General features: G+C 35.8%; 4 protein-coding genes across 5 annotated transcripts; 2 read left to right on the forward strand and 2 right to left on the reverse strand.

The window, feature by feature from the left end:
• Positions 1–8,845: 8,845 nt before the first annotated feature.
• LOC115998873 (zinc finger protein ZAT12-like) lies at positions 8,846–9,644 on the forward strand. Its single transcript, XM_031238535.1, has one exon. The coding sequence runs from the start codon at positions 8,908–8,910 to the stop codon at positions 9,487–9,489; it is 582 nt and encodes a 193-aa protein (XP_031094395.1). The 5' UTR covers positions 8,846–8,907; the 3' UTR covers positions 9,490–9,644.
• Positions 9,645–10,035: 391 nt separating this feature from the next.
• LOC115998874 (zinc finger protein ZAT12-like) lies at positions 10,036–10,836 on the forward strand. The gene has a single exon (XM_031238536.1). It carries the CDS (start codon positions 10,098–10,100, stop codon positions 10,677–10,679), a length of 582 nt encoding a protein of 193 aa, XP_031094396.1. The 5' UTR covers positions 10,036–10,097; the 3' UTR covers positions 10,680–10,836.
• A 2,893-nt stretch (positions 10,837–13,729) lies between these two features.
• LOC115998871 (WAT1-related protein At2g39510-like) lies at positions 13,730–16,461 on the reverse strand. Its single transcript, XM_031238531.1, has 7 exons — positions 16,262–16,461; positions 16,079–16,141; positions 15,890–16,006; positions 15,283–15,520; positions 15,026–15,187; positions 14,582–14,733; positions 13,730–14,041 (listed from the first exon to the last, which is right to left on the reverse strand). The coding sequence occupies exons 1-7, from the start codon at positions 16,459–16,461 to the stop codon at positions 13,930–13,932; spliced, it is 1,044 nt and encodes a 347-aa protein (XP_031094391.1). The 3' UTR covers positions 13,730–13,929.
• Positions 16,462–17,923: 1,462 nt separating this feature from the next.
• LOC115998872 (ras-related protein RABE1c-like) lies at positions 17,924–21,627 on the reverse strand. 2 transcript variants are annotated; one of them, XM_031238534.1, is made up of 9 exons: positions 21,361–21,627; positions 21,077–21,196; positions 20,269–20,341; positions 19,773–19,873; positions 19,381–19,446; positions 19,155–19,252; positions 18,803–18,865; positions 18,628–18,720; positions 17,924–18,346 (listed from the first exon to the last, which is right to left on the reverse strand). In XM_031238534.1, the coding sequence occupies exons 2-9, from the start codon at positions 21,147–21,149 to the stop codon at positions 18,266–18,268; spliced, it is 648 nt and encodes a 215-aa protein (XP_031094394.1). In that variant the 5' UTR covers positions 21,150–21,196; positions 21,361–21,627; the 3' UTR covers positions 17,924–18,265. The 2 variants fall into 2 exon arrangements, with proteins under 2 accessions (XP_031094394.1, XP_031094392.1); XM_031238532.1 differs by having other exon boundaries at positions 21,077–21,208.
• Positions 21,628–22,077: the final 450 nt, after the last annotated feature.

Raw genomic sequence — 22,077 nt, forward strand, 5'->3', positions numbered from 1 at the left:
CTTATAGTCATCACAATTCATGCCTATTTGATATATGCCAATTCAGGTGAGAATATGCTTTTACGTAAAAAAATAATGGAGACTAATATGATTCATTCATCTAGATAGATCAACGGTACGGTTAAAAATTGTTGAAAAATAAAGGAAAAAGATGTAGAGTTTTTTAAAAAGAAATATTGAAAACGTGAAAGTTTTTAATAAGAGTTAATTCCATTTTTTGTCATAGATTTATAGGTGACATTCCACTTTTAGTCATTTTTTATGAGAACATCCACTTTTGGTCATAGTATTATTGTGACATGACCAGTTTTGGTCCTCCATCAACAAAATCATTGAAATGTCGTTAAATATAAGGATATTTAGATCTTTTTTATACAAAGTATGTAGATTCATTATATATTTTATGTATATTTTTTTAACAGAAATCCATAATTGAAGATCGAAATGCCCTTGTATTTAACGAAATTTAAACTATTTTGTTGATAGAGGACAAAAAATAGTTATGTCACAATAATACTAGGACCAAAAGTAGATGTTCTGATAAAAAAAGGACTAAAAGTGAATTGTCACCTATAATTCTAGGACCAAAAATGGAATTAACTCTTTTTAATAATTATAAAATTGACCTCATACGTATTAACACACACGCACACACACACAAAATTGTCATCAATTTTTTTTCTTAATTTTCAACTCTTGATCAACTTAGATAGATGAATGAAATTAATCTACACTTTTTATATGGGGCATATGTACTCATGTATATGCACTACTAGTTATTTGTGAATGCACTATCATTCGTTTTTAAATGCATAGTCGTAATTACACAAACATCTCTGCATTTTTTTTCCATTCTTCTTTAATTTCTGACCTTGATCAGCCCAGATAGATGAATGAGATAAATATGTACTTTTTACATGAATTATGTATTCTCACTTGAACATGTCTTCACTTTTTACATGATTCGTGTGTTGTCGCCTACCGTAAGTGATAATTTGAATTGGGGTTTTCATCAAGTTAACTCCTCTCCAAACATTTTTTTTCTATTATTATTGGAGTTATATGGTGCATGATGTATTTTTCATATTTCGTGTCTATGTTTTTCTTCTTTCTTCTTCTTTTTTGGTGTCCTCAGAATTTCCATCGTCGAATATAGTGACTAATCCCCTCGATGAATGGTAGGAACCTTTTTAGGTGTGACAGCTTAGAAATTTAAAGTTGCTTCATACGCAATGCTATTGATCTAACTTTAAAAAGAAAAAAAAAAAACTAAAGTTTAGTATTGTCCTAATGACGTTTTACTCCAAGTCATCATACGCGTCATTAGTACGTAATGGCTAATTTTATTTGATTTTGTCCAAATTTAAATTTGACTAATAATATGGCAATTGGAAGTCAAATTTCGATAACACGGAGTATCAAAGTTGCAATGTGTTGCTTAAAATATTCCAATGAGAAAATGTTTAATATTTCTTTTATCATTTAATTTGGACGAAGTGATTTAGAAGTACATGCAGATTCATGTACTAGATTGGAACTGTATTGTGAGCCAGAAATTTTATAAAACGTACGCATACCTCGTAGTCTCGTACAGCAACATCAACTTTCCAAAAACCTAACGTATTCCTCACTACAATCTATACTATTAAATGCCTTTGTGCATGCCTCTACTGAATTAAAGTCTACGAGCTATCTTAGAGGATGCTTTATTATTTGACTTAAGTGGTTTGCCGTGTCGTGAGAGAGATATTTCAAAGGGGTGTCTAATGTAACTATGTAAGACGTCGGGTTTGGCCCTCCCTTTGATCCAAAAAAAAAAAAGAAGTCTACGAGCTATTACGTGTGCATAAACTAGCTAGAGAAAAGTTTTTTAAGTTTTGGATAAGTTTTTACATTTTGTAGACCGTTTTTGTGATTAAAAATGTTTTAGGACGTGTTTCTTTAAAATACATGCATTTTTTTGGTACGTTTCAAGAGTTAAATTAATTTAAAAAATTTGGATCACAAGCTTGTTCTGACCTCGGTACAAATATATATATATTGTATACACTTCTATGTATATTCTTATACTGTATTATTATCAATTATAAAATTAATAAATAATTAATATTTATCTATATTTTTTTCTGTTACAATGTAGTATCTCCTATCGCATCCACGAGGCTCAAACCTACTCCCTTCCATGTGAAAGTGTAAACCGGGTGTCACTAGAATCACTAGACCACAAGGTCTTGGCGCATTTTTTATATCATATATTGTGTTTCGTTTCTTGTTTCTATGTTACCTATTCTGCTAGCTTACTAACAAATTTTATTTTTAAAAATAATATTTTTCAATTAAATTAAATTTGATAATGATGATAAGGATATGATGATGACAATATGAATTAAAAGAATATTAATATCATTGACACCAAATTGTACCTTAAAGACATTACTAGAAGTATTAAAACAAGCTTCCTCGTCTTCAAGGAAATGCATAGTATTTACTATTTAGTTGACTTCCATGCCAATTAGCTAGTCTAGTTAAACAAATTTACCTATAAGAATATTATGTAAACAAAATTTCCACAAATACTTTATTAAAAAAAAAAAAACTCTAATCACATGTTTTACTCCGTCAATCGACAAACAATTATATACCGAGACTAGCCATACTCGTGTCGAAGATCTTAAAGGGTAGCAAAACAATTTCTCATGATTTTAAGGTAACTGCATTCTCAAGATCCGAATAGAGACTCTTTTTTTTTTTTAGTGCGCAGGAGGGACCGCAACTCCGGAAGGTCCCAAGAATTAGTAGATTCTCTTTGTAGCCAAGTTTCTAGTGTCTCTTTAAAGGATGTTCATAACGTCGTCTAGGCACGGGGTGGGGGGAGGGTGAGTCAAGACTGTTGTGTTACGCCAACTATCATACCACAAGCTTGTGAATCTTTTGAACCAGACAAGGAAAACACTACTACACAAGGAAGGAACGTTAATTTGAGGAAGGCAAATAGAGAGAAGAAAAAGGCTGGATGGATGACAAATGATTATGTCTATAATTAAGGGATTGAGAAGATCATATGATATCACAGAAAAGGAAAGAATCATNCTAATTTTATTTGATTTTGTCCAAATTTAAATTTGACTAATAATATGGCAATTGGAAGTCAAATTTCGATAACACGGAGTATCAAAGTTGCAATGTGTTGCTTAAAATATTCCAATGAGAAAATGTTTAATATTTCTTTTATCATTTAATTTGGACGAAGTGATTTAGAAGTACATGCAGATTCATGTACTAGATTGGAACTGTATTGTGAGCCAGAAATTTTATAAAACGTACGCATACCTCGTAGTCTCGTACAGCAACATCAACTTTCCAAAAACCTAACGTATTCCTCACTACAATCTATACTATTAAATGCCTTTGTGCATGCCTCTACTGAATTAAAGTCTACGAGCTATCTTAGAGGATGCTTTATTATTTGACTTAAGTGGTTTGCCGTGTCGTGAGAGAGATATTTCAAAGGGGTGTCTAATGTAACTATGTAAGACGTCGGGTTTGGCCCTCCCTTTGATCCAAAAAAAAAAAAGAAGTCTACGAGCTATTACGTGTGCATAAACTAGCTAGAGAAAAGTTTTTTAAGTTTTGGATAAGTTTTTACATTTTGTAGACCGTTTTTGTGATTAAAAATGTTTTAGGACGTGTTTCTTTAAAATACATGCATTTTTTTGGTACGTTTCAAGAGTTAAATTAATTTAAAAAATTTGGATCACAAGCTTGTTCTGACCTCGGTACAAATATATATATATTGTATACACTTCTATGTATATTCTTATACTGTATTATTATCAATTATAAAATTAATAAATAATTAATATTTATCTATATTTTTTTCTGTTACAATGTAGTATCTCCTATCGCATCCACGAGGCTCAAACCTACTCCCTTCCATGTGAAAGTGTAAACCGGGTGTCACTAGAATCACTAGACCACAAGGTCTTGGCGCATTTTTTATATCATATATTGTGTTTCGTTTCTTGTTTCTATGTTACCTATTCTGCTAGCTTACTAACAAATTTTATTTTTAAAAATAATATTTTTCAATTAAATTAAATTTGATAATGATGATAAGGATATGATGATGACAATATGAATTAAAAGAATATTAATATCATTGACACCAAATTGTACCTTAAAGACATTACTAGAAGTATTAAAACAAGCTTCCTCGTCTTCAAGGAAATGCATAGTATTTACTATTTAGTTGACTTCCATGCCAATTAGCTAGTCTAGTTAAACAAATTTACCTATAAGAATATTATGTAAACAAAATTTCCACAAATACTTTATTAAAAAAAAAAAAACTCTAATCACATGTTTTACTCCGTCAATCGACAAACAATTATATACCGAGACTAGCCATACTCGTGTCGAAGATCTTAAAGGGTAGCAAAACAATTTCTCATGATTTTAAGGTAACTGCATTCTCAAGATCCGAATAGAGACTCTTTTTTTTTTTTAGTGCGCAGGAGGGACCGCAACTCCGGAAGGTCCCAAGAATTAGTAGATTCTCTTTGTAGCCAAGTTTCTAGTGTCTCTTTAAAGGATGTTCATAACGTCGTCTAGGCACGGGGTGGGGGGAGGGTGAGTCAAGACTGTTGTGTTACGCCAACTATCATACCACAAGCTTGTGAATCTTTTGAACCAGACAAGGAAAACACTACTACACAAGGAAGGAACGTTAATTTGAGGAAGGCAAATAGAGAGAAGAAAAAGGCTGGATGGATGACAAATGATTATGTCTATAATTAAGGGATTGAGAAGATCATATGATATCACAGAAAAGGAAAGAAAGGGATTGAGAAGATCATATGATATCACAGAAAAGGAAAGAATCATGCTAGCAAGGAAAGATTAAAGTATTTACATTCAATAAGTTTTCTATATATTGTATTCATCTCCATTGTTGCAGTAATAAGTTTTCTATATATTGTATTCATCTCCATTGTTGCAGTAAGAAGAATTCTATATATTGTATTCATCTCCATTGTTGCAGTAAGAAGAATTCAAGCATTGTTTTAACTATTGCCTTTGTTTTGGAGTTTTACGTGCACTCGAAGCTCGTAACTAAGGAGTCGTACTTGCTCGAAAGGTACAATGATACGCTTGCGTATACATTGGTGCTTTCATTGAGAGGCCGGAGTGTGGTGGGAAAGGGCTACCTGGAAGAGGGCTACCCGGTGCTTGATAAGGTTCAAAGGGAACTGAGAAGAGTCCGGAGTGAAAGCTATCCAGAGTGAAGCCATCCACTCTTCCGGTGCCGGCCTAGCGGAGGGGGCGACCTAGAAAAGGGCTACCTGGTGCTTGATAAGGTCCAGAGTAAAGCCATCCAAAGGGGAAAAGGGCTACCTGGTGCCGAGAAGAGTCCGGAGTGTGAGCCGTCTAGAGTAAGTCGCCGCGGACGTCGGCTTCTCAAGGGGTAGGCAATGATACGATCCCACATCGGCTCCACAAGAGATTGCGGAGTGGTACTTAAGTTGGGGCCAAACCTCCACTCATGAGCTAACTTTTGTGGTGGAGTTAGGGTCTTGGCTTGAGTGCCGTATCATGTTGTCCCTCAATTGTTGCTTTGCTCCAAGTTAGTCAAGAAAGTCCGCGCACTGATTGTCCTCCCGAAGGGTACGTGTGATATCACGAACTTGGAAACTTTTCTTGATGGCATTTAATTCACATCCATGGGGCCACAAAGACTTTATTTATTAATGGAAAATTGTCCTATCTTCTGCGTACTATACTTTTTGTACGTCAGTATATTGTCCCATTTGTCATGGCTAAATTAATTCGAATTTTACAACCATTTATACTTACCGAATTCTTGTGATTTACTCCGATCCGTAACAAATCGTGACGAGTTACTTTAGATGAAGTCGTATTAGATATTGCAAGATTCGGTATAAAAAGTTTATTGCAAATAAAATTATTATTAATTAATTATGTTGTCAAGTGATAGTTACAGAATTTGATCGTAAAATTGTACGCATAGAATACATAATTAAGAATATATTCTACTTTTGATCTTGATTATATAGTGCACTGTCAAAGTTGAAAATTGCCAAACACTTTGTGCTTAGATGGCATGCATGTACTGATCTCTCCCATATTGGAGGTCATGAGTTCTAGCCTCCGTATTAAGCTGAGTTATCATGATTTGTTGATCCTTAGAGTTGGAGATTCAACATTTTGGGAAGAAAAGTAAAATGGTGTCTAAAAATAAAACAAATAAAACTCAATGACCAAAAATTGAAATGTCAATATTATCTAGATATTAATTACGTGTGAAAATAAGGAGGCTAACTATTTCTATACTACGTAGCACGTTGCGTAAAAGTGAAACAAATGAAAATTGATGACAAAATTAAAAAATTATTATCAAGAAATCAAATGTAGAACAAACTCTGTTAAATGTGAAAACAAGTAGTATGGTCAGATGCTATATCCTAGCCAGTGCGCCGTGTGTTTGAAAATATAGTTGATACCACAAATCCCCAACTGTATAGTAGCAGCACGCATATCTTCTACAACATGTTGTAAATTTCCGACATAGTGACCTACGACGATGGAACATATTTTAAGACTTTAGTCATCGGATCGATCTCAAACGTGGTACTACTAATCCCCATCTGTTACTGATACATAATATGAATTGGATTGCGTTTTTCACACAAAGCGACCCCCCTAGTGGAAAATTAAGAGAGCGGAAATTAAAATGGTCTAAACAATGGATGATAATGTAGGAAAGTTCCCAAAGACGACGCTAATTGTCAGCGTGGCTTACTGGATTATTGGCGTGCAGATCATGAGTCATGACTACTGACTATGACTCTACCTTCTCCATCTCGATTCAGCATTTGCGCTGTGCTAAGCATCAGAGTCACGCTTACGTGGTGGATGACACCTCAAATTTTTTTTAAAAATTTTTCTTGATGCACTGTATCTGGATGTGATCCGGAAAAAAGTGATGATTTAGAACTCTTTAGTAGAGCGTAGCCCTACAAGAGTTATTAATTTTAAAATGTGATTAAGAACTCTTTAGAAGAGCGTAGCCCTACAAGAGTTATTAATTTAGAAAAAGGTGATTAAGAACACTTTAAAATTACACAGCTATAGCAGAGTTGTCTTTAGTATGGATTTGGTCTAGAAAATGTTACTCTTATCTTTAGCATAGCACAACCCTATAAGAGTTGTCATTAATATGAGTTTGGTTTACAAAAGGTGAATTGGAACTCGTTAACATAGCTCAGCCTTACAAGAATCGTCATTAGTATGGATTTGGTCCATAAAAGGTTATTCAGAACTCTTTAGCATAGCGTAGCCCTACAAGAGTTGTCATTAATATGAGTTTGGTCTAGAAAAAGTGGACTGGAACTCATTAACATAGCTCAACCCTACAAGAATCATCATTAGTATGGATTTGGTCTAAAAAATGTGATTATTCATAACTCTTTAACATATAATTTGGTCTAGATCGAAAAGGTAATTCATAACACTTTAACATAGTGCAGGCCTACAAGAATTGTAATTAATCTAAATTTGGTCTAGGAAAAAATGATTCAAAACTCTTTAACCTACCACAACTTTACAAGAGTAATTATGATCGATTTTTTTATTTATTTTATTTTATTTTTAGTTTCTAAACAAACAAGATTACATAAATTTAGGTTATTTAGAATCAACACGATTGTTTAAAATATGTACACGATTCAAGAAAATCAACACGAGAAAAGCAAATTAAAGATTTTAATGGAGAGATTAAAAAAAAAAAAAAAAAAAACTACAACCCTGTAACAAGAAAAAATACTATTTCAAGCCATCCAATATCAATACACATATATGTGATATGTCCAGTTTCAATCAATTAATTCCAAAATAATATTGACCATATTGCAGTTCGAGTTACACCGGTTGAAAATTAATTGTATTATTTCACACTTCATACCTAATATAAAAAAAGTCAGTCAATTCCATAATTATATTATACATTATGTGTAAACTAACTAGAGGACTTGTATAGCTGTGAGAGAAGCTAGCCGTTTTCACATGCATGATCTTTGGGTTACGTTGAACTTGAATGCCGCCGCGGCATTATTCCCTCTCCGCGTATGGAAAATATTCCAGCGTATTAATCAAGTTATAACAAGCTGCAATCACACTTGAGTTTGTCGGGTTATTAGTTTATTAATCACAAAATTTCAAGTTCTACACGTTATGAAAGCAACTTAATAACCTTTTTAGTTTGAATATATTAGTTATGGACAACCCTAATTTACTACTATATCTGAGGGTGTACACTGAGTAAATCCCTAACTAACAAAAGACCGAAGTAAACCGACTTAAATTATCCTTCAAACCAAAAAGACCAATAAACTACCAAAAGTGAAACTTGTAATATTATAGTTAATTACTAAGTTAACAACTTACCCTGGTGATTTACTTCTTTAATTTGTATACGTAATTGACTTCACTCAAAATACATATCCCGATAACAATTGCAGACTTTCCTTTTAAGTATAACAAGTTATGGGGTGATTAAGATACATTATCTTCGTAGGAGAGACGGATAGATAGATCCAAAAGAGACGTAAGCAGCTGCAACTAATAGATTGAATGAAGAAAGTAAAACAAAAACTAGTGTACAATTCCCACTTAGTAGCACCACCACGCATGTACTCACCCATATCTAACTTACTTATCCCACAAGAAACGTGCCTCGTCATTGCCAAATAAAACAAGTCGATCAAGTAAACAACTTAGTCAAACTCATCCCCAACCCCTCTATAAATTCCCCTCCCAACCCCCCATTCCTTTCCTTCAATCCTTTCAAAAAGAAAAAAAATAAATTATCAATTAATTCAAAACCATTTCATGGCGAATCCGTTTATGATGAAGAGAGCGAGAGAAGAATTTGATCATCACGTGACCACCGTGGCGAACGGTTTGATGTTGCTCTCCGCCGCCGCCGGAGACCGGCAGGGGGATAGTTATCTGACGATGAGTAGCGGCGATCTGTGCGGCCGCGTTTTTGAGTGCAAGACGTGTAATCGGCAGTTCTCGTCGTTCCAGGCGCTGGGAGGGCACCGGGCGAGCCATAAGCGGCCGAGGATGATGACGGCGGCGGCGGCGGGGGAGGCGGTGGCGCTTTTGCCGCCGAGCTCGCCGCCGAAACCTAAGACGCACGAGTGCTCCATATGCGGGCTGGAGTTCGCCATTGGACAAGCGCTGGGAGGGCACATGAGAAGACACAGAGCGGTTGGGAATGACGCCGCCTTAAGCGGCGGCGGCGGCGGCGGCGATTCTCTTGCTCTTTCTCCTCCCGGCGGCGTTCCTGTGGTGAAGAAGCCGTCCAGTGGGCGGAGGGTTTTGTGCGTGGATTTGAATTTGACGCCATTGGAAAATGATCGCCTGGAGTTCATCAAGTTTGGGAAGATGGCCGGCCTAATGGTTTAATTGTTTGATTTCTTGTGTTACTGAAAACTCAGTATTATTAGATCTAGGTTTATTATATTATACGGAGTATATATATACGTCCTTCTATATTTAGATCATACTTTTGGTTTAATCGATCTTGTATTTAGCTCAATATGGATTTTTTTTTTTTTTTTNCAACTTACCCTGGTGATTTACTTCTTTAATTTGTATACGTAATTGACTTCACTCAAAATACATATCCCGATAACAATTGCAGACTTTCCTTTTAAGTATAACAAGTTATGGGGTGATTAAGATACATTATCTTCGTAGGAGAGACGGATAGATAGATCCAAAAGAGACGTAAGCAGCTGCAACTAATAGATTGAATGAAGAAAGTAAAACAAAAACTAGTGTACAATTCCCACTTAGTAGCACCACCACGCATGTACTCACCCATATCTAACTTACTTATCCCACAAGAAACGTGCCTCGTCATTGCCAAATAAAACAAGTCGATCAAGTAAACAACTTAGTCAAACTCATCCCCAACCCCTCTATAAATTCCCCTCCCAACCCCCCATTCCTTTCCTTCAATCCTTTCAAAAAGAAAAAAAATAAATTATCAATTAATTCAAAACCATTTCATGGCGAATCCGTTTATGATGAAGAGAGCGAGAGAAGAATTTGATCATCACGTGACCACCGTGGCGAACGGTTTGATGTTGCTCTCCGCCGCCGCCGGAGACCGGCAGGGGGATAGTTATCTGACGATGAGTAGCGGCGATCTGTGCGGCCGCGTTTTTGAGTGCAAGACGTGTAATCGGCAGTTCTCGTCGTTCCAGGCGCTGGGAGGGCACCGGGCGAGCCATAAGCGGCCGAGGATGATGACGGCGGCGGCGGCGGGGGAGGCGGTGGCGCTTTTGCCGCCGAGCTCGCCGCCGAAACCTAAGACGCACGAGTGCTCCATATGCGGGCTGGAGTTCGCCATTGGACAAGCGCTGGGAGGGCACATGAGAAGACACAGAGCGGTTGGGAATGACGCCGCCTTAAGCGGCGGCGGCGGCGGCGGCGATTCTCTTGCTCTTTCTCCTCCCGGCGGCGTTCCTGTGGTGAAGAAGCCGTCCAGTGGGCGGAGGGTTTTGTGCGTGGATTTGAATTTGACGCCATTGGAAAATGATCGCCTGGAGTTCATCAAGTTTGGGAAGATGGCCGGCCTAATGGTTTAATTGTTTGATTTCTTGTGTTACTGAAAACTCAGTATTATTAGATCTAGGTTTATTATATTATACGGAGTATATATATACGTCCTTCTATATTTAGATCATACTTTTGGTTTAATCGATCTTGTATTTAGCTCAATATGGATTTTTTTTTTTTTTTTTACAAGTGTTTTAATTTTTTATTTACATTTTTTAATTGTTCAGAATATGTATGTAAAAATAATTCAAAATTCAATTTCTTACCAAATCTATTACAATTGATGAATATGCATACTACACCAATTTACACAACTAAAATTAACATTTCAACGAAAAATACTAGACCACAACTAAAAACTCAAATCTCATAATCAAGAATTTTAACATTAAAACATTTTTACATGTTTGACGAATCTTCAAATCGTTTGTATTTTCGCACAAAAAATGATGTTTTTAATTGAGTGGATGTTTCATGATGTTTAATTAGATACCTAAATTATATTTTATCCTTATGATCAACGCTTTAAGATAAAAACCATTCTTTGGGATGAAGGGCATGAGGTTCTCTGCAATTGCATGGAGGACCAGGAAATTCATTATGGTACCAATACCAAACTTGGTAAGTGGTAAGCATGAAATCAAAGTCATTGGTTACCCCCTTGATTGCGCTTCATCATGTGATTTAGATGGAATTTTGGACCGCCCTCTTGACGGGAACTTTTGAGTGTAGTTTGGTTAGCTAGCTATTCAATCTTTATTTTTATTTCAATTTTTCTTTATCGAATAAATCAACTCATTAAGACTAACACATTTCTTAAGTTAAGAACGCTAATAATTTCATTTACAAAATCTGTTGAAGTTGCGGTGAGAACCGCTTCAATCACAATATTATATAAATAAATACTTTTAAAAGACTAATACTACATATACTTTTTTAAATTTTGCGCCATGTTTATATAGCATGTTTTGATTCATCTAAAAAAAAAAAGTGGCTCATAATTTTTTATTATAGTGTTTATCTTCTATCAATAAAATAACATATTCGAATTCATCTAGAAAAAAAAAAGAGTGGCTCATAACTTTTATTACAACGTAAGTTAATACCATTTGTAGTCTTTCGCGTATGGTGATTTTGTCACATTTAATTCTATACTTTCAAATTGAACATTCGTGACCTTTCAACTTTCAAAATGTTATCATCTAGGGTTCAAGTTAACCACTCATGATCTTTAACTATCAAATTTTAATCACCATGATCTTTGTAGGAGGACTACAACTAGTTAAATTTTGAAATTTGAAAGACCATGTGTGATTAACTTGGACTATATATGTTAACAGTTTGATAGTTGAATGATCACTAGTGTTCAATTTGAAAGTTTAGGATTGAATGGGGTAAACTCCTTCTCGCATTAACTCATTGCCTTGCACGTGCAAGCTAGCTATAGGCGGAGCACCGTGATGGTTATGCACCGAGTTGTATAGTTGAACATCCGCACTGCGAATTCTTTCAGCTGCGCTCCTCAGACTCCAGTAGAGTAGTCCAGTGCTCATGTCTCGCGGAGTTCAAAAAACAAAATCTTTCTTCTACGGTGGCGCGTTTTAACCTAGAACTTTCAGCATTGCTCCGACGACTCTCCGGTGAATGCAAAAGCTCTTTAAAAACCGATTTGTAAGATTAAGGCGGCTCTTATAGTCTTCTGTCCTCTGATCACTCTATTCATCACTTCTATCATTCAATGCCCGTCCTATACTTATACATGCATACAAATTCGTTTTTATAAACTTTTAAATTGGTTTTATATTTTGTATTATAATTTTCCCCATAATGAATTAGATTATGTGAATTTTCATATTTTTTTAATCTGCTCTGTCTACGTTTTATCTCCTACTTTTATTGTTTATATATATGTGTGTGTGTGTGTGTGTGTGTGTGTGTGTGTGTGTGTGTGTACTATCTGTACAAAACTTTATGCATTTATCTATATCTTAGATTTGATGATGTGTAGTGTAGGCTGGTGTTGCAATATTTTAGCGGCTGAACTGAACTACCAAGTATCTTCGATAAAAGCAAGTGAACTCTGCAACTCATCGGAGCAGAAACGGTATGGTTTTTCGGCTTAATTGTGTCATTTTAAGCAAATCTACGTCAGTTATGTGGCATTATTCATTAGTTCATTACATAATGTAATGGTTCTGATCTCTAGTGTATTTTTATTCGTCTTATGATGCATGCAGGGTAAGCTGATTTTTTTTTATTGGCTTCTGCAACTCATCTAAGCAATTATGATAAGTTTAGTGATTTGCTTATCTGATAATTTTCATTCATCGGCAGTGTTTAGTGTTTGGTTTTTGATCTCAAATGTTGTCTTCCTTCCTTTGAAATATTTTCCCAAACAATGAGCATGCAACAACATTAGGATCCTTTTGGCTCTATATTTGAAGGCAAAAGGTTAGACAAAGATTATGTAATATATCCATAATCCATTTGATATGCGTGTACATAAATGCTGAGGCATGAGAACAGAAAAGACCAGACAGAATCATAAAATGCATTCATGATGCTGCCTTCCATCTAAGAACCATAGGGATCCACAACACAAGCATAAGAGTTACTCCTTGTATCACAATCCATAATTAGCTTAACTATAAGTTTGCGTACATCTTGAATTTGCTACTTAACATATGGGTATTATTTTTATTTCTTGCTTAGATGCCTCAATAAGTTTAGTTAAATTTAGGATAACAGGATACTGCATACTGAACATTCTTTGGCTAAGAGGTATGGCTTATGAGGGTTCATCTGTACATTGGGGATCCTCCCTTTAGATGGTAAGATGGATAATGATAATGAGCATATTCTATAACTTGGATTCATGAATTGAGCATTTCTCTCTGTGCATATTCATGATAAACCAGAAGGAATTGTGTATATTAGGGTGGATCTCCATCCACAGCTCTGTAAGGAATATATTGAATTCTCTCATATCGAAGCATATATATATATATATATATATATATATATATATATGTTTTTTAAGACGACTCATTTTTCTTATGATCCTCATTTGCAAAAAGAATAATCAGAACAATAAAGATGAATTTACTTAGTAATAATGCATGTTTTAAATGCTAAATCACGATATATAATAGGTGCTTGTCTCCCTTTCTCATGTGTCTTTTACCTTTTCTTTCTTGCACTTGTTTGGGTTCTTTCTTCTACCATGCTGAATTGTCTTCTTTAGCAGGAATTGCTCTGATAGTTGTAGACGGTTGCTGATCAACTGGAGCTACCTTCTTCAGCATTGCTCAATACAGGAGAGTCTCGATTATCACTCTTACCCCATATTACCAGGTACAGTCCAACAGCTATGGTGCATGCTCCCAAAACACTACATTTAAGAAGCTAACTTATGTACTTAATTTGAAAATTACAAACATGAAACATGTCTTGGAAGAAGATCACATACTAAAATGACTGGAAAAGAACTTTCTTTGAGTAGGGATCATCCTCTCTTGACTCCCTTGGACAAGGGTGTGGACTGCCATATCTAAGATTTAGCGTAACCCAACCACTTCTATGGAGTCTCGAGAGAGTGAGAGGGTACCTTCCCTGTGATTAGGGGCGTAATTCAGCCAGGCCAAGCAAAACCACTACCAGCTTGAGCTCAATAAAGCTTTAATTCTAGAGCTTGGGCTCGGCTCAATACAAAGCTTCACTACATGAACTCATAAGCTCAATTGAGAATAGCGTAAATGATTTTTATCAGTTTTTTTAAAAAAAATAAATAGATGTATTAAGTAGGGTAAAATTATCATTAGATAAAAACATCATTAATTTTGATAGATATGAAGGGAATAGTATTGAACTTCACACCTTTTATATTAAGTCATGTGCCTATGTTGCTTAACAGAAATAAATGAAAATGCACCTTCCAAGGAGTAGCTGCTCAGCCAAGAGAAATGACCCCATAATTGCAACAATAACCAAGCTTAGAGGATTAAAAGCAGTGACAAAGAAAGGTCCTTTTTCCTTCATGATTACTCCAGAAAGGTAATAACCAATTCCAGTACAGATGATCCCCTGCATTATGAAATTACTGTGAAAATTCTCACATTAGTGTTTCAAATCCCACTATTCTAGTCATATCACTTAGTACCCATAAAAAGATTGAACTCCCTAATATGTGTGACAATGTAATTGAGGCGTAGGGAGTAATTATTATCTTTGATACTTAGTGTGAACTCAGTCAAATCACTCTTGGCCTTAGTGGTTCATGTTGAGGTCTTACAAACTCAAGGACACAAGTTCAACCACCATTCCCGTCTAATGTACCAGCAATTTAATCTGAACCTACATATTAAGAATCTCTTACATTGTAGACAATAGCTAAGAGTTTGATATCCCAGTTTAATGCCCATACTGCAGTGTTGCTTCTTTCAACCGCTAGGGTCAATACAGCACATTGCAATGCTCCCATCAAGCAAATCATGGATGTGAGAGAGAGTCCAGCAGGGTATGATCTCAACGTAATTGCCTGTGCATGGAGATCATAATGATTAGGACAATAAATAGATGCACATATTAGAGCTTGCTACAATTATGCATAGTGAGATATAGGAAATCCCTAACCTGAAGGGTGAAAAAGCAGGCCCAGAAGCAGCAAGCTGCTGTTATCATGATAGCACCCTTAATAGGATGTTGATGAGTAGCAGCAGTTGTAGATTGAATGTGGCCTCTCTCTTGGGTCCAAGGCAACAGTATTTTAGGTCCTTTAACAAGTGTCATCATCATTGCACCACCAACTGTCACTAATGTTCCCAAAATCTTTGCCTGGCTGTGTAATGCCCTTATATTCACATTCTCAAGCCTACAAAAACTCAACCATTTAGTTTCTCAGATTATATTAAAAAAGGTTATTTTGTTGGAAGCTTTCTCCAGCTGTTTCTAAAGCCATATATTGGTTCAAACTCTAAAAACATAGAAAAAAAATTCCATAATTTTCTAGAGTCAGCATGATATAGTAGCATTGTGCACTGCTTTCAACTTTCCTAAATATAATACTTTCAACTTACAATTATTTGTGTGCATTATCAACACATATGACAAGAAACTGGACTTTTGTCTTTAGTTCTTTACTCCACATTGTGTAGCTCATACTTGAAGTAAAATTGGCTTTGGGAAAATCTCTTTATAAAAGACATCCATACTGATTGGCTTAAATTGCAAGAAATGGTACCTGAGGATCCAAGCTAACACAAAGGTAATAGCAGGAAGAATATTGCACAATGCTGTTGCAAAAGTTGCAGTTGTGTATTGCATGCCTGCATAAAACAAGTTTTGGTCGATACCGGCCCTGCGTAACAAAATTTTTGTTAGAGAATGTAGTAATGAAGAGCATAAAAATATATTCTTAACTTCTACGTACTCCAATAATCCTAGCACGAATATCTTTAAGAAAATGGAAGGGGTCAACTTTGGCCTTCTTTTCCTGGTTTGGAAAATAAAAAACTTATCAGCTTCCACCTTAATTCAAACTTTAATGTTTATGTGCATCAATGCATTTATATACACAAAACCACACATGCAATATGTATGCATGTATTTATACCTTTCGAAGAAGAGGGCAAAAGGAGCAAAGAAGATTCCTGCAATGGCATTTGCATAGAGGACAAAAGTGTAATGATTCACACCTTTATCAAGAGCATACTTGGTAATTATGGATGAGCCTGCATAGCCAAATTGCAACAAGATGACAGCCAAATAAGGCTTTGATTGCTTTAAGAGGTTAACTAGCCTGTTGTTCGACATGCTGAAGTTCATGTACGATTTTTCTACTACCCAAGGCCCCTTTTTCTTGTGTTGTGTCAATATGATATTGTTGATTAGCCATCTGTCTTGTGTTATATTTATATGTTCTTTTCTGTGATTAGGGTTATATCTGCACATCCATTGAAGTATGCTTAACCAAGAATTTGATTCAGAGCCAATTTGGTAATGCCTTATCTCAGGTATTAGATTTCAACAACACTTCACAGTGGGCGGTGGGCAGACAAATAAAATTATGCTTAAATTGCTAATCAGTATTGTATTCTGTCCACCATTTCAACAAATATAGTCGTGAATATTTGAAAATGATCTATATTCTAATAGAAAGGTGCAATGATAGGCACTTGTCAATCACATGAACCATTACTTGTATTTGTCATGCCTGTTAAAGTAATTGTAATCCCAACCCCATAAGAATGAAACTATTGATCTTTGCTTTTCCAGAAACCATAGCAAAGATAAGGTTGAGTTTTTTTATTTGTCCCACAAAATCCTCCAAATGATGTTGCTGTGATACCAGAAATTTTCTAGTATTGTTCGATTGAACCCTTTAATAATACAACCCCGCCCCCTTTTCTGCAGTACTTACATATTTTTAGTATCCAAAAAGGTATTAACTTCGATCTCTTTACTTTATGGCAATTCCCTGAATTCTGCTAAGAATCCGACAACCCACCCTTCAGACCTCTGTATATACTATATAATACACAAATAGCATAATGTGTTAAACAAAACTAGTCAGGTAGTGCTCACTTGCACGCTAGAAGAACTCCGACTCCTGGAATCAAGGCAAGGCCTAAATGATTTCACGCTAAAATGCCATTTTAAATTGCTAAGCTGTTGTGTTTCTGGGCAGAGTTCAACATTATATGGCTTGACACTGTAACCATGGTTGCAGTAGGCGCTAGGCGTTAGTCAGGCGGTAGACTAGCGCCTACCGCCTAGGCGGCAACCTATAAAAACACAAAAAAAAAATAATGTATTGTGTGGGTGTATGAGGTGTATTTCTTAACATTGAGATACAAATATGCACTATTAGGTACACAATCACCAAAAACACACCATTACGTATGAAAAAAATACTATGAGGGGAGTTATGAGGTATTTTTATGCATTTTTATTATGTGCATTTCTTAACATTGAGTGGTGTAAACCGCACGGGAAGGCGCGGCCACATTTGAACAAATTTATATATATATATATATATATATATATATATATATATATATATATATAAATTAACAAGGTAGACTCGCCCTAATTAACTCGGCTAACTCTGCAGAGTTGGACGAGTTAACTTTGTCAAATTTGACTGAGTCGGTCCCCAACTCAGCCGAGTTAGGCATTAAGCAGTCGTCTAGGAGCAATTTGCCTCGGCGTAGGGGTGCCTATGCGGCCAATTTTTGCAACTGACTGTAACAACACCAAACGTTATTACACATTATTCTGCATAACTCGACTAGTATATTATAGGAATGAATGACAAGTTTTTACGTTTTTTACATCTTGTAAAAGCATGTAAGGATCCAAGAAAACAAGGTTTACATGTGATTAAAGGATAAAAATGAAGCAAATAAGGGAAGGGTGGTGGTGCTCAGGGATGAGCAAAATGGTCAGAAAACAGTCAATAAATACGAGTAAAAGACACCTTTAGACGTGTCAACTTTCATACCCTACCATGGTAAAAATGATAGGGCACTAAAAACATGGATGTTTAGTTTTCCATCCCGATCAACTTATGCAGCCTTGCCATTAGCAGAATAGCCTCCATGTTAATTCATCCCAATCAACCACAGCAAGCTGACTTTTGCGAAGACAGATCAGTGGATGCTGCCTGATCTGCTTGATTAATCCTGATGGCCTGTGGCTGCAACCACCAACCAATATTCATGTCATTCAGAGATAGTAAGTAATATTGAAAGAGATTTTCTGTAATAGAATGCAAATTGTATTTACTGACTAGAGAAATTCTCCATTTTTTTTAAGAAAGAAAAATACAGATTACAGAATGTGATTACTTGTACATTTTTCCAATTAAAAGACAGATAATGAATGAGTGAAAAACTAGAGAAATGAAAGATTGAAGTAAATGCAAATTTTCCTAGTCTCATTCAATGAAAGGGAATGTCTAAAACAGTAAGAAAGTACCTCGGCCTTGTTATCAGATTCTGAGAGTCTTTGCTTGATGTCTCTTGCAATTGAAAAGAAAACCTCCTCTACGTTCATGTTTGTTTTTGCACTCTGGCACAATTTATCATTTTTAAGAAACAGAGGTAACTTGCATTGATTCTTCATTTTGAAAATTTGATGGATTCTGACTTACTGTTTCAAAGAACTTGATGCCATACTCATCAGCGAGAGCTTGACCCTTGGATGTTGGCACAGTCTGATACAACAAATGAGAACATCCGTACAAGTGATCAATGCATACTATGCATTTGCTTGTGCATTTAAAATGAAAATGTTAATCAAGTGGGCAATTTTATTTCCTTATCACACTTTAAGGTGAATTGTGCATCTTCAATTGGAATTTGAGAGTTTTGATATCAATATATCATCAATGATGATTCGACCAATCTACTATTGAATTAACAAGGTTCTAAAAATAGAGTAAAAAGAGAAGCTCTCACACATCTTCATGACGCTGATTCTCTAATTGAAATTACATTACATACCCTTTTGCTTTCATCCATGTCAGCCTTGTTCGCAACCAAAATCTTGTTGACATTATCAGAAGCATGTTGCTCTATGTTGCGAATCCAGTTCCTGATGTCTGAAATCTCAATAGAAGATTTACATTAAAGGTAAAGTCTTCTCTTTGCTTGAGGATAAATGAGAGAGAAAAGTTGAAATATTAATGGAAATGCTCATATGTGTGAAATGCGTAGTTTAAAAAATTACTGTTGAATGAAGATTCATCAGTGACATCATACACCAGCAGAATACCCATAGCTCCTCGATAGTATGCTGCCAAAAACCAAATCAAACATGAGCTTAGAATCATAAACTGGATTCTAATATCGAAATGGAACCATGTAGCATTACTAGTCAAATTAATGTAACAACTAACAATGTTTGGCATCACCTTCTACAAGCTTCATACTAATATAACCACATGGCCCACATTCCTTGAGTAGTTGATAAAAATTCCAATTTCAAAGGAGTAATGTTAAATGAAATCCCATATTTCCTACTTCCCCACAAAAACTTTCCAAAAGAAGATTAGATAAGAAAATGTTGAATTAAAATTAAATACAGAGTAATATTGATGCCAAGAAGCCCAATCTATGTACCTGTTGTGATAGTCCTGAACCGCTCCTGACCAGCTGTATCCCAAATTTGCAACTTGATCCGCTTTCCATCAAGCTCAATTGTTCTTATCTTAAAGTCAATACTGGAGCAGCAGAGAGGAGGAAAGAAAGTAGCGTTAAACAAGCAAAAGAAGCTAGTATCAAACAAAAGATTCAGCAAAGAGTAGAATACAAAGTTGAGCTAGACAGGTAGGAGAAAATAGGTGTCCAACCAAAGAAACTCCACTTCCAAAATTAGGCATACAAATCTGATCACATATCACATAAAAGACAATAGTACAAAAATGTATGTAAAATAGAGTTTCTCAAGAATATAGCCAACATTAATGTGTTATTCAGAAGATGCACTGCCAGTCAGCCATTGGTAGGTAACTTTTTTGATAACTAAAGATCCAAGGGTCGATGACTATCAAACATTTTTGAGTGTTCAAGTACCAACACATTCCAATCCCTCCCAAACAAAAGGCTTAAGACATACCCAATTGTGGTAATGAAACTTGTTGTGAAGGAACCATCTGAGAACCGCAGAAGCAAGCAACTCTTTCCCACACCTTCAAACACAATTGAATAATATGCAAACATTAGTAGTAGATCAAGAGTAGCAGGAAAGCCCTAGCAACAATAAGCTCGGTGAAGAGCACAAGTGAACATGATGGACAGGAGCATGTTGAATATTTACAGGCCAAAACAGAAAATAAGATCCAATTTCAAAACTTTTACTGATTGAAACATCATGCTAATTTTGTCAACTAGCATAATAAATGCGATAATCCTAGCAATTAAAAATCTAAAAGGTCCTAAAACCAGAGAAAGTATTTGTACCCCGAATAAACAGTAGGAACTTGAAACATAACTCAATTGTGCTATTATACCAGGAAACAAATGGTGAATAACATAACCATAAATCCAGAAACTAGCATAAAAGTTTAGGGATACCATAACTATGCTATAAACAATGATTATAATGGGCAAGGAGTACATAAAACACAAGGGAAAAATAAACTTCAATTCACCATTGTTTTTGGTACATGCATTTGATCCACCATACTAAAACACACTTACCATGCCTACAGAAAGACATTTCCGATCAGAAGCAAAACTGTAAAAGGAATTACACAACACAAACAGTTGAAACATATAGAATCCATAAAATAACTCATCACCTCTTAGACATGGAATGATCAATTAACCATTGCGGGCAAAACAAATGCCATACATTAACAAGCAATTCTCTGAATATCTAAACTGCAGATGTGAGAAAACGCGAATGGAAGAAGGAAACTAACCGCTGTCGCCAATGAGGAGCAGCTTTATAAGATAATCATAGTCCGCTCGAGCCCTAGCCGGTGGAGCTGCCATCCTTTCTCTTCGTTCCTGTACGTATCTATAACCCTAAAAATTCGCCCCTGCAATCAAAGCTTCAGAAGCGCATGCAAATCAGCTATAATGCAATACAATGTGCAGAACCAGAATGACGATCTCTAAGTGAGATAGATTTACGCGAAGATTCAACAAATACACCAAAACACAGACGGAAATGCAGAGGTAGAGAAGTTGGAAGGCGGTTCACCTGGTGGCGCGCAGGTTAGCAAGGCGTCGGCGACATGGCAGAGTGAAAATGGAACAAATATCAGATTTCACATACAAACTGTGATCTGCGCAGGCGTCCTTGCTCGCTCTCAATCTCTCAATCTCTCTCTCTCTCTCTCTCACTCTCTCTGCTTTTCTCGTCCGTTCCGCGTTCGATACGTGTCTACGTGTAAGAGCTTCGCGACTGTCATTCTACGCTTCTGTCGTGTGACAGTAGACCATTTCTTCCGTACATTTCTTTTTCCTTTTTCTGGTCGAAATTTCTTCCATCTTTAATGGATCATTTCATTTATTCATAAATAAATTGCCATATTTTTTAAAATAATTATACTATATTATACTCCGTACTATACTTGCTTATTGGTTCAAAGCAATAATGTACAGTAATAAACATCTTTTTGAAACTTGTATATACATCGTCAGTCGTCACTCTTAGTTTTCACCCGTGTACAAGGAGTCTTCAACACCTTTGAAACTGTGATTATAAAAAAATTATCAAGATAACTGCCCAACTAACTATATTATACATCATTTTTCACGCATAATCAGCGTTGCAAAAATCCCGCCTAAAAGTTGATTAATCGCCGCATAGGCGCTAGGTACCGGTTTACCTCCTAGCGTATCACCTTAAATGGTGGTCTAGGCGACTGGCCGATTAGGCCGCTTAAGCGCCGCATAGGCCACTTAAGCACTGCCT

This window comes from Ipomoea triloba, chromosome 12, assembly GCF_003576645.1.
Source record: "Ipomoea triloba cultivar NCNSP0323 chromosome 12, ASM357664v1".
Lineage (NCBI taxonomy): Eukaryota > Viridiplantae > Streptophyta > Magnoliopsida > Solanales > Convolvulaceae > Ipomoea > Ipomoea triloba.

Excerpts from the sequence above, each read along its gene's own strand:
- LOC115998873 (XM_031238535.1), top strand. The coding sequence starts at position 8,908 with ATGGCGAATCCGTTTATGATGAAGAGAGCGAGAGAAGAATTTGATCAT.
- LOC115998874 (XM_031238536.1), top strand. The coding sequence starts at position 10,098 with ATGGCGAATCCGTTTATGATGAAGAGAGCGAGAGAAGAATTTGATCAT.
- LOC115998871 (XM_031238531.1), bottom strand. The coding sequence starts at position 16,461 with ATGTCGAACAACAGGCTAGTTAACCTCTTAAAGCAATCAAAGCCTTAT. Across the intron at positions 16,007-16,078 it reads TTCGTGCTAGGATTATTGGA|GGCCGGTATCGACCAAAACT; the intron begins GTACGTAGAAGT and ends TTTGTTACGCAG. Across the intron at positions 15,188-15,282 it reads CCTGCTTTTTCACCCTTCAG|GCAATTACGTTGAGATCATA; the intron begins GTTAGGGATTTC and ends CTCCATGCACAG.
- LOC115998872 (XM_031238534.1), bottom strand. The coding sequence starts at position 21,149 with ATGGCAGCTCCACCGGCTAGGGCTCGAGCGGACTATGATTATCTTATA. Across the intron at positions 19,447-19,772 it reads GTTCAGGACTATCACAACAG|CATACTATCGAGGAGCTATG; the intron begins GTACATAGATTG and ends GGTTTTTGGCAG. Across the intron at positions 19,253-19,380 it reads TGATGAATCTTCATTCAACA|ACATCAGGAACTGGATTCGC; the intron begins GTAATTTTTTAA and ends TTGAGATTTCAG.